The 11,965-nt window shown below is 43.1% G+C and overlaps 3 protein-coding genes across 3 annotated transcripts; all 3 read right to left on the reverse strand.

Moving 5' to 3' along the window:
- Positions 1–241: 241 nt before the first annotated feature.
- On the reverse strand, positions 242–6,637 carry LOC121976739 (ethylene-responsive transcription factor WRI1-like). Its single transcript, XM_042529045.1, has 8 exons — positions 2,522–6,637; positions 1,925–2,430; positions 1,768–1,850; positions 1,604–1,612; positions 1,449–1,537; positions 1,244–1,368; positions 824–900; positions 242–735 (listed from the first exon to the last, which is right to left on the reverse strand). The coding sequence occupies exons 2-8, from the start codon at positions 2,107–2,109 to the stop codon at positions 350–352; spliced, it is 954 nt and encodes a 317-aa protein (XP_042384979.1). The 5' UTR covers positions 2,110–2,430; positions 2,522–6,637; the 3' UTR covers positions 242–349.
- A 196-nt stretch (positions 6,638–6,833) lies between these two features.
- Positions 6,834–8,229, reverse strand: LOC121976738 (protein RETICULATA-RELATED 3, chloroplastic-like). The gene has a single exon (XM_042529044.1). The coding sequence runs from the start codon at positions 8,177–8,179 to the stop codon at positions 7,094–7,096; it is 1,086 nt and encodes a 361-aa protein (XP_042384978.1). The 5' UTR covers positions 8,180–8,229; the 3' UTR covers positions 6,834–7,093.
- An 86-nt stretch (positions 8,230–8,315) lies between these two features.
- LOC121976740 (NDR1/HIN1-like protein 13) lies at positions 8,316–9,401 on the reverse strand. The gene has a single exon (XM_042529046.1). The coding sequence runs from the start codon at positions 9,222–9,224 to the stop codon at positions 8,517–8,519; it is 708 nt and encodes a 235-aa protein (XP_042384980.1). The 5' UTR covers positions 9,225–9,401; the 3' UTR covers positions 8,316–8,516.
- Positions 9,402–11,965: the final 2,564 nt, after the last annotated feature.

Raw genomic sequence — 11,965 nt, forward strand, 5'->3', positions numbered from 1 at the left:
AGCTGGTCCAACGAACCAGCCCTATAGTTGGCATTCAAAAATCCGAATACATATACCATAATTTCAATTTTTGTTGAATCCTATTCAACTCATCAACCTTTTTTCTTTTTTTTTTTAATTGATGTGAAATGGACAAATTAAATTTAGTTTTATAAATCTAGTCGTTCAACTTTAAGTAGAGAAATTCTATTTGCTTGCTCAACCAAACTATGCTTTGTGGAAAGTTTCAAATCCAAAAGACTTAGCAAAAAAGGTCAGAAGTGTTTCTTGCAGTACCAAACACACAAAAAAAAAAAAAAATCCACCTCTGCCGCCACCACAATGGCCATAGCAAAAGCACTCTTTACCCTCACCCAACTTCTCCGACCACCATTGCAGACTCATCAAAGATGCAATCTTTTGCAGCGGCATTTCCTTCTTTCTCGAAGAGGACCTCCAGATTGTCTTCAAACCCACTGCCGGAGAAGAAGCTGCCGTCGAAGAATTGATCCATGAAAGGACTCCAAGGCATCAAGTTTTCTTCTTCGACAACACTCTGGCCCTCGGCTTGAAGTTCCTCAGAGTTGTAGTAATCTTGGTTCACCTCCGGAGGAGGAGCTTCCGGAGTGCTTGTGGATGTGGCAGGTACCTTCTGGCAGTTCATGTAGTTGCTGATGTCGAAGTTGGTGACTGCATTGGGGCCTCTGTACTCAATCGCCGCGAGGTCGTAAGCTTGGGCTGCCTCCTCCTGTGTGCCTGAAATGAGATTTTAGGAAACTGACAAGAAGAAGAAGAAGAAGAAGAAGAAGAAGAAGAAGAAGAAGAAAGGAATATGAGGACTCACTGAAGGTTCCCAGATAGAGATACTTGTTGCCAAAAACTCTTCCAATCCTTGCCTCCCACCTCCCATTGTGGTGGTGCCTGCCAAATTCCAGCTATGTCATCAGTTTGTTTTCAGAGCACCGGCCTCAAATGGGAAACGTGTGCATGCTACAAAACGTATTCAGACTCGGCCAAAACATTAAATTTCAGCCATTAATTAGCTAAACGGCAGTTACAACTCTCCAACATTTTGGACTTTGAAAAGAAAAGCCTTTTTGTCTAAAGATCAATTACTCCTCATTAACACGTGCTTCCAGATACAGAAAATGAATATAAAATGGGAAGAATGAATGAATGATTCAGGTTTGAAACCAAATGGTCCAGGCACTAACAAAAGATAATGCTAAAAAAATGATCCTAAAGAGCATATTTATTAATTAACCTGGCCACCCCACGGTACTTGGAGACGCCTCTTGAGAACCCATTGCTCCTGCGCCTGAGAGAAGCCAAGTACTCCTCCTTCGACATGCTTTGCATCTCTTCGTAGTCCTTTCTGTAGGTATCAAACTGGATCCAATATATGTATTGTTTATTTATCTATCTATCTATTATTTTATCACAAAACAGATTTAAATATCAGCACATACAGGAAAATTCAGAGCTGTTTCAGGACCCCAATATTTGAGTGCAGCAAGATCATACGTCCTAGCTGCAGCTTCTTCATCATCATAAGCCCCTTCACAGTGAACACCACCAATTCAAAGAGGGATCTTTTTTATTACACTTGTAAGCAGTGACTCACCTAAATAAACTATACCGATGCCGCATGAGACCCCCAACCCACGTGCAGTTCACGAGACAAGATCCAAGTGAGAAAAAAGGAAAACAAATGCCATTAAAATCAAAGGGCAGAATAAATAAATAATTGACAGCGATCATGTTCATTAATCAAGCCTTTCTACTAACCTTGTCTTCCTTTCTTCTTCTGAAGGGGGTTCCAGAAAAGCTTGTCCCACAAGTGAGCTTCATACCTCCCAGTCCATCTATGCCTATAGATCGACAAGCCACAAATCGAAACACCATGCACAACTAAATTTTTCTTTGTTTTAAGTTTAATTGTTACCTAGTGACGCCTCTGAAAGAAGAGCTTCTCTTGCCATTGCCGTTGTCCAAATTCTTCTTCTTCTTCTCTGAGTGGGAAGCTTTCTTGGAGAGCCTTGGCTTCCTGACTTTGGTCACTTGAAACACATTGGAGGAGGAGGAGGAGGAGGTGGAGGTGGAGGTGGAGGTGGAAGGAGAGCTTTTCATGGGTTTGGAGATTGGAACAACTGAAGGAGGTTGCTTACAGTGATCAACGAGGCAAGTGTGGAGTGCAAATATAGGGAGAGGAAGGGGTTGTTTTAAGCTTGACCATGGGTTTACAGTGACAACTCAATGGATGGATTTGCTTAACTCTTAACCATGGTAAACCAAGTGGCTTGAGTTAGAGTTCATGGAGGTGGTGAGAGACGAGAGCTGGCATGCCTCCCAATAGAACTTCGTCTGCACAGCGCACATTTAGGTGTCAATTTAGCTGCTCTGAAGAAGAGGTGGAACCTTTCTCATGCCATTGTTCTCATTTAACTCCATCTGATGAGAAGACAAATAAATGAATAGAATCCTGTTTTTATAAATGAGATCATTTTGGAAGTAAAAACGAGGTTGATCAGTGGATGCATACAAGTTAATCAGCTTGGAGACCCAGTTCTGGTGTGCCAACCAGCTTGGAGACACAGTACAGGTCCAAATTCTTCTTCTTCTTCTCTGAGTTGGAAGCTTTCTTGGAGAGACTTGGCTTCTCGGCTTTGGTCACTAGAAACACGTTTGAGGAGGAGGTGGGAGGAGAGCCTTTCCTGGATTCGGAGATTGGAACAATTGACGGAGGATGTTTGTGAGTGCATATATAGGAGAGGAAGGGGAGGTGGTTTCAGCTTGACCATGGATTTACAGTGACAACTCATAAATGGATGGATTTGTTCAACTCTTAACCATGGTTAAAGAGTGCTGCTGTCAGATGGAGCCAAGTGGCTTGAGTTAGAGCTCATGGAGGTGGTGAGAAAACACTTGGCTCAAAGGGCGGGCATGCCTCCCAATACAACTTGGACTCCACCGCGCATACTTTGTGTCAGTTTAGATGCTCTGAAGAGGCGGAACCTTTCTCATGCCATTGTACTCATTTAACTCCATCTGAGGAAAAGACAAATTAAAGAAAAATCCTGTTTTTATAATTGAGATCATTTTGAAAGTTAAAAAAAACCGAGGTTGATCAGTGGATGCAAACAAGTTAATCAGCTTGGAGATCCAAAGAGCAAGTCATTAAAGACATTCTCCAGGAAGGCAAATTTGAACTGTTTCAAAGCCGCATCGCAATAACTCAAGGAAAATAAATAAATAAAGAGAACGCAAAAACATGTTTAGCAAGTCACAAGCTTAAAGACTGATTCTTTTGTTCCCAAAATTGTGCATACCAAAGTTGTTGTGAACCGGACCAACCAACCAATTCAACAACCCGAAAACCGCAGCTTGAACTCACTGAACGAGTCGGTATCATCTTACCTTTCCTATCTACCTTTTTTTTCCTCTCATCCCAAACTTGTTTCTTGGTTTGCTTGGACAGTAGGTTGCCAAATTGTGGGACTAGGAGTGTACCATGCCTTTCAATATCCTCCTATCTAACCTCACTCATATTTTCCTTTTCTTTTCCTTGCAAGATATCATATGACAAAAAAAAAAAAAAAAAACAAATGTGCAGTAATGCAAGAGTCAAATCTGAATGGCTCAACTTCTAACCAAAATGAAGGGCTCTCATATTTTCCTGTAGTCAGAACAATTCTAGGAGAGTTGTCACAAATTGGCAGAAAATGCAATTGCCCATGACGTATTCAGTCAGATGAAAGATTCACCTAAATCTGTGACTTCGGCAATCCATGAATGTAGCAACTAATATCTGCAATCAACAAAATATAGCCATAAAAATATCAATCAATCTATGAATTTAAGCCATTAAATTCCTCAGATAGGTCAGCAACAAATTTAACGATGACCAATATGTAAAATCTGGCACTGCTAATCTGGAAAGCCCAAGTGATGGTGACTGAATTCAATATATACTGGTTCCAGTGCAAGAATAAATCAACCGATGAGAACAACGATAGGCAACAGATAATCATTGTGATGAAACTCAGTGATACCATAAAATGCATGTCATCGCAGATATATTCCTGCCACCATTCTACATTCGCTTGCATTTTTGCTCGGCTGCAAGACATCCAAGATGCCATAAACATTTATTTTGTTACAAAAGTAGTAGCTTTCGTACAAACAAAAATATGACACATGAAGCCACAATTTGGAAACAGATACAAACTTATTCAATATTTGCACAATTGGTACGACCTTCAGACCGCTACTGCCCAAACGAGATAATGTTGGAGTCCCTAGGCTTAGTTTTTGTAGAAGAAACAGAAATCCTGCAGTCTGCACCTTAACCACAAAAGTCCTCTGTATCCAAAATGATAAATAAATACATTCTTGTGATACATAAAGCTACATTTTGGAAACATATATGAATTATTCAACACAACTTGCCAAATTTGCATGATCTTCTGACACTAACTGCCTAAACTACAGTCTATGAGCTTTAAAATGTTGTTTAATAAACATAAATTCTAAGAAAAACACTACCAAATAAGATATAATCTCAACTAATATCAAATTCAAGCTTTAAGTAATTGATCTTCTATTTTCAAACGTGACTGGTAGAAGTTAATAAAATAAACAGAAATAATTACCCTACATGAGAATTCAGGAATGATGCTCAAACATCCCTCTGTCCGTTCGGTGCAAGTTTGAAGAATATAAAATTCGATGTTACTTGGAATACTGTTGCTAGCATATTAAAAATGTATAGTCAATCAGAATAGCACCCCCGCAAAAGATGCAAGTCCTACAGAATTACTCAGGAACATGCTTAGAGAAACCAAACCAACAATGTATGATACGAAGCTTTTCAATAGAGAGAAAAGGTTAAAAAAAATGCCACGTTAGTAACAACTTGTAGCGAGATTTTGTCAAATTCCAACCTGATACTTGGTTTCACAACAGAAGAGATTCACTTTCACTCAGACTTTATTGGCCAAAAGATATTGTTTGTTTGACAGCGTGAGTCATCATATGGGATCAAAACCCTCATCCAGACAATAAATATCATAAATCACAAGTTCTATATCAGAGGTAACACAAAACAAAAATCTTAAAGATAAGTTTGCTCGTTTGGGAAGTTGAACATTTTAGCATCAGCATACAGCCCTACTAATTCTGAGGTGTTTGGAAAGGTAAAGAACTGCATGTGCAGCAGAGCCTTGGTTGAACCTCAAATGTGAGTGGAGGTGCATCTGGACCATGGAGCTCGAACAAGATTATGGGTCTTGGCAAAAACATCAGGCTTTAAATGGGAGATATTGTCAAGAGAGAGAAGATATCCGATGGATAATTCTGAACGTCAGATCCCAAATGAGATACACATGTCTCATTGGAAAATGATTTCATTATTGATCCCAAATCCTTCTCCAAGATTGATAATCCTCCTTGTGTTTTTCATGCCAACGTTGTTAAACCATTGTCATGTACTCACCCGTAACCCAAAGAAAAATGTCGCAAATGGTCCTGCTGCAAGGTTCATGCATGTTTTTCTAGGTTTGAGACTACAACCATGTTCAGTTCCTGCAAGTTACCAAGAAGGCATCATATCTTCCTGGAAGTCCATCTGCCCAAGTAACCAATGGACAGATCTATTGTTTTCCAGGAAAAGCTTTCCTCCCCGCTTAATCTTTCCTCTTATTCTGCTATTTTCCAATCTTAAGATGCAATATGCCACTATACTCAGTAATTTATAAGCCTTAGTGGTTTGAGATTCTTATGATCGTTGTAAATAAAAGCTGAACTTGAGTAGGAGGTGAAACCAAGATGAATTTATAGACCTGTTCATAAGTGATGTTTGCAAATCTGTAAACAAGGTAATGAATAATTGTATATTATACCAAAACCCAGTTTGCTCTTGATTTAATGATCATTATAGAATAAATGTGGCATGCCATTAAAAGTACAAGCGATTTGATTCAGCAAAGAAAAAAATTAACCAAATATACTAAGTTATGACTTATGAGCAAATATTTAGAAGAAAATTTTAGATGGAGTTTTCCTTCTCTACCTACTAAATAACAACACTTAATGATAGATGCATTTTAGATAACACACTAGCTAAACTGAGACAAATGAGAAACTCCATACTCGATTCTCCATGAAACTGATTAATTACAGGATAAGGTGGAACAAAAAACCAATTAAATTTATTAAACGCAATGATTGAGAGCGAGAATGAGACAAGAAGTTTCACAAGAAAATGTTCTAAATTTTAACAAGCCCAAAAGGCTTAAGAAAAATCAGAAACTTAAATATAAGATATCAAACTTAATAATTGATACTACAAACAATAGCATAACTGCTAACTATCTAACTGTACCCAATATTAGCTGCATTTTAGGGGCTAAAACTTCTGTTAGATAATATGCCATGCTAATTTCAAATCCATTCAACTATTCCATGTTGGACATGTTATGAACATAACTTGGAGTGAAACCGGAATTCAGAGTCAAAAGAAGAAAGCTTCATAACAAAACATGGATATGATGAAAGCACAACATAACTTCAACCATTTATCAAATAGATAAATTAATTAATCTTTTATCACATTGAATCAAATTTTTATCATATAGAAATTATCTTTCTAAAAATTTAACCAATTTTACATTATTTGCAATTATCTATTGAAATATAAGTAGGTTTATAGTATGTTCATATTTATTTACATGATCTTAATCAACACAATTAACACAACTTCCTAAATATGACACGGTTAACATGACACAATAGAATGAAGAAAACGAATGAAAAAAAAACACAATAACATCTTACACTTTTGAAGCCTTTTTGCATCTCTGTACATATCATGAGACCATGAGATGCTTCTTTTTGAAAGATTAGCAAACAACAGCTAAAAGAGTTTATGAGGGAAAGAACGTGAGAAACCCATAATCCTAGTTATTCATTCAATATAGAAAAGAAGTAGCACCTACTCTGAGGATTAACAAAGTGAAACTACTAAGCTCACTACTAATACATCCGAAGTTCTGTTCTATTTCTTCTTAAGATATTGCGCATTTCCCCATTCTTTGACAGAAAACCACTATACCCATCACTTACTTGACTCACTCCTCTGCAAATCAGCATCTTCAACCTCAGAAACTGCAGGGACACCGTTATCAATCAGCCTTTGCTTGTCTTCTTGCTTCTCTGCTTCTACCTTCTGTGACCCTGTCAGCCTCGCAAGCAATACAAACGACATCCCCCCAAACACATTATTCAAGCACCTCAAAACCAGCACCGATGTCTTAAATCCTACTGGTGGCAATACTTTTTCCACTACAGATTCTAAACCGTTCAGAGTTTGGTAACGGAAATTACTGCTCAAACCCATGTGTAAAGCCCAGGTGCCAGCGTTCAGTAGCGTAGGCGGGGGTTTGTTGGGAACCTCAAAATTTGGATCCATCCTCTTGCGCAAAGCGATCAATCCGTTTGAGATCGCTGTTCCTACAAGCCCAGCGGCAAAACCTACAGCCGCAAAGGTCGCGCCTTTGTAAACCAAAGTGCCGAGACGTGATAACAGCGAGTAAGACCCCGGCTCGAACATATGGCCAGTGGGGCAGGAAGCAAACACTCCGGGGAGGGAAGATGAAGCAGCAGGAGAGGCGGAGGCAGGGGCGAGGAGGTACATCAGAACGAAGTTGAGGATGGACCCCACAACAAGGGTGGAGAAGACGAAGTCGAGCTCGTTGAGGCCGAAGTTGGGGCGTGAAGACATGTCGCCGAGGACGCATGCGCTCACACCGACCAGCTCCTCCATAAGGACCTTGAAGGGAAACTGGGGATCCACCGAAACCCTAGCCCGCCAACCTTCGAGGAAGAGGCCGAGCAAGCTAGAAGAGCCAGAGCGCTGCTCATCGTAATGGTCGCCGGGAGTTCCTTCCGGGCCCGATCCGCCACCACCGCCTCCGCCGGTGGTTCCTCCAGAACCTCCTCCAGAGAAGGGGAGATCGGAAGAGGAGAGAGCACGGGGAAGGTTAGGGCTTGAGGAAGTGAAGCGGAGGGAGCATAAGGAAGGAGAAAGGTAGGTGGTGGCACAGATGCGACGAGGAAGGGAGGGGAGGGAAGGAAGACGGTGAACGCCGGAGTGGTCGTCGACGCGTTGATTGAGAGCGGACCACCGAAGCTGGGCCGCCATGGCAGATCGGATTCTTGCTGTAGATGTGTGCGAAACAAAGAGAGAGGTGCGTTTATAAAGCCTGAAAGAAAGAGAAAGAACGAAAAAAAAAATATTAATAAACATATTATTGTTTTAAGGGCAAATCTGTCAAAGTACACAGCTTATAAAGTGTGAAGCAAAGAAAGAAAATGGAATTTGATTATTATTATTATTATTATTATTATTATTATTATTACAAGGGCATATCTGTCAAAGGACACACCTTGCATTTGTTTTTTTAATACCTAAAATAATATTTTTTTATTAAAGAAGAAAATTAGGAAGAATAGAGCGGTAGCGGCAACAGAAGCATAGGTCAACCAAAAATTTTGACCTTGGCATGGCAACGCCGGTCGACGACGACGGTGTTCTCCGTCAGGCCGTCCACCGTCACCTCGCACCTCACTCTCACCTTGAACGTCCAGCTCGTGACGGCGCCCAACTTGATCCTCACCGGCACCCCCACGTTCACCTCCATTGGTACCTTCCTCCGCGTCTGCGCCGCCGTCAGGGCCTCCTGCATCGCCGCCGTCAGTCGGATCGCTGACCCCGTCAGCTCCGTCGTGAACCTCGTCTCGTTCCGCGGCGGGTGGTAGAACTCTGGCCACCTCCCCTCGCACAGCAACACGCCGTCGTAGACCGCCGTTATATCGCTGGCGTCGCGGTAGTAGATGCCGACCCTCTTGTTGCGCCGGTTGTCGGCGACGACGGTGACGGAGAAAACAGGGGAGAGTGTGAAACCAGTGAGGACGAAGGAGGATATCGATACGCCATCGATGGAGTAGCGTGGGACGCGGGGGCGTACGGCGAGGAACAGGATGCCTGCCGTGGCTGCGAGGAAGAGGATGAACGCGCCGAGGCAGAGCAAACAGCGGCGGCGGGAGCTACAAAGCTGGGTTGCTGGCACCGGAGGCGAGGGGTTGCGGACGGGGAGGACGGCTTCTGCGGAGGAAGCTGAGAGGCGAGGACTCTCCAGACGTATGCCCTTCTCCGGCATCCGAGCCGGGTGCACTCGCTCGGCCATCGATCGCCGCTCCAGAGTAAAACAGAGGCACAACGGAAAGCTCTCGATCTCACTGCGACGGCGTAAAGATATATCTGATTGCGGCCCTTAATCCGAAGCAGGTTCCCGTTAGCGCAATCTGCTTAAACTTGGCCGCCATTGCAGACGTTTGATCCGATTGACATTTTTACAACTTTTTTTTCCCTACTTGTTCTTTCTTGAAATAATATATAAGAAAAATACAAATTAAATATTCAACTCAAAGTTGATGGTTTTCAACGAAATCAACAACCTCGATTCTCAACTAATATCTTGATGGTTTGCAGTTGCTGTTATTTTCCTATTCATTCTAGTTTGCAGGAGAAGCTTAATTTTTTTAATTCCTGTCAGTTGGTCGGTACAATTTCAGATAGACGATTTTCTGCGCACCTTGCTAATTGGTTTTTTAGGACATTATCAGCTCTCAGCGTCTGCCTTTCGTGTAAGATTTTTTTTTTTTTAATGGGACATGATTGATGTTAGACTTACCGTCTATTACGATCGTTTTTGATTTATGAGAAATTTTTGTAAGACTAAATCAATCGTCAAGATTCGATGTTAATTAATTTATCATTTTTTCAAAGAAAGATGGAAGAGGGTGGGAATCAATTTTTCTCAATTTTTTAATCCAGATATTTAAATTTAAGCTTAATTAACCTAAATGATGGTGACTGATGTGGTGATGAGGAGTCTCACCCTGTAAAAGATAGTTATCATAATGAAGGTTAAAGTCAAGGCGGTCAATATGCAGATAGCATCGACCGATCGGACGAAGCATGCTCCGACCGGAGGAGAAAGCTCGATCTGACGCCTTCGATACGAGGAGGAGTCAAACGAACGACACTCAATAGATTATTGTGCGCCGAATGGAGGAGGAGATGAGATGTAGAAGTCGGTCCAAGCGACTACCCCGCTCGGCCAGACAGCAGAGTTTGATATGGGCAGAGTTCAACTTCGGTCGAGCGGCTACCCCGCTCGGCCTGGCAGTAGGACTCGGCAGTGGTAAATTGGAACTTCGGCCGAGCGGACACACGCACAGGAGTAGCGAGGTTATGGCCGACCAAACAGGGCACTAGAACGGCAAAATTTCGGCTGACTGCCCACCAACTCGGCCTAGCAGTACACTCCCTCTGATATCCATCGACATCCTTTTGGGAGTTGGTGCTACCGACACCGGGCATGGACAGCCAGAAGATCGTACGACAGAAGCTTCCACTATCACTTCAGAGATATGCTCGGCTTATTAAGGTACTGTGTCAAGGACACTTTACTGACAAGTCTTTTCAGGGAAAACTTTGGGAAGCGTGCTCGTATCGGAGAGCATGCACGCGCGCTACAGGAGCTCTATATAAGGGGAGTCAAAGCATCGACGGAGGTATGCAATATTCACTGTTTGCGCTACAGTCTTCTTGTTGCTCCGCCTTATACTTCATCACCGGTGACTAACTTGAGCGTCGGAGGGCCAACACCGGGGACCCATTTCCTGACTCGGCACTGATGTAGTTTGTGTTGTAGGTTCCAGCGGAGTCTACAGGCGGTCAGCAGAAGTGACATATCCCTAGCATTCCATCTCATCAACTTTCAGACAGGATCATATTTAGCAACGTCTGTGAGAACATAGCCTGCATCTGAGCCGAGAAGATAGAGGACGCTGGATGACTCACCACCGTAACGCTCACCCAGGAAGAGCTCAACATGCTCGTTCAAGCTTGAGCGGAAAAGATGATGCAGCAACAACAGGCGTTAGCCGATCGGCAAGCGGCGCAGCCTGCAACATCGGCGGCCGGTATAAGAGCAGAGCAGGAAGACCGAGCAGATAAAATCTCCATATGGGGGCAAAATAGAAGGCCGACTAGCACACAGGGGGAAGCGCCGCCAGCGTCGATCCCCTTTCATCGCGCCTTGTTCCAAACCCCCTCGGAAATAGCCCAGGTGAGTCAAGAGCGGGGATCATCTTCGGATGATGCTCCCGTTCGGGATGCACGAAAAGGCAAGGCACCCTGAAGCAACACGTCGCCCAAATAGATCAATCAATAGTTCTCCGAGGATATCTTACAAGACCCTCTACCCAGACACTACACCCCGCTGGCGATCGGGAAATACAACGGATCGACCGATCCAGATGATCATCTGGATAGGTTTGATAACGAAGCCACGCTGCACCAATATACAGATAGGGTAAAGTGTCGAGTCTTCCTCACTACCCTATCCGGATCGGCGCAATGCTAGCTCCGAAGATTGTCGGATAGCTCAATACGAAACTTCAAAGACTTCCAAGCCGCGTTCCAGCATCATTTCGCCAGCAGCCAACGCTATCAAAAGACGAGCGTCAGCCTCTTTTCCCTAAAGCAAGGGCCCAAGGAAGCGCTCCGAACGTATATACAACGTTTCAATCAAGTAACCATGGACATCCCCTCGGTCTCATCCGAGACGATGATGAACGCCTTCACTCAGGAGCTTGTCGAGGGAGATTTCTTCCGATCGTTCATCAGAAAGCCGCCCAAGGACTTCGACCACATACTCAAGAAGGCCAACGAGTATATAAATGTAGAAGGAGCCCAAACGGTCAGAAGAAAGAGGCGTCGACCGAACCCCCGGCGCTGGCCGAGCGCCAACCATCAAGCATCAATAAGCTGCCCAAAGGGCCGAGGGTCGAAGGAGCGTGGTCGCACCAGGAGACTAAGACACATGCCATGCAACATGTGGCTTCCAGTAGGTAGAAG

This window comes from Zingiber officinale, chromosome 4B (assembly GCF_018446385.1).
Source record: "Zingiber officinale cultivar Zhangliang chromosome 4B, Zo_v1.1, whole genome shotgun sequence".
Taxonomy (NCBI): domain Eukaryota; kingdom Viridiplantae; phylum Streptophyta; class Magnoliopsida; order Zingiberales; family Zingiberaceae; genus Zingiber; species Zingiber officinale.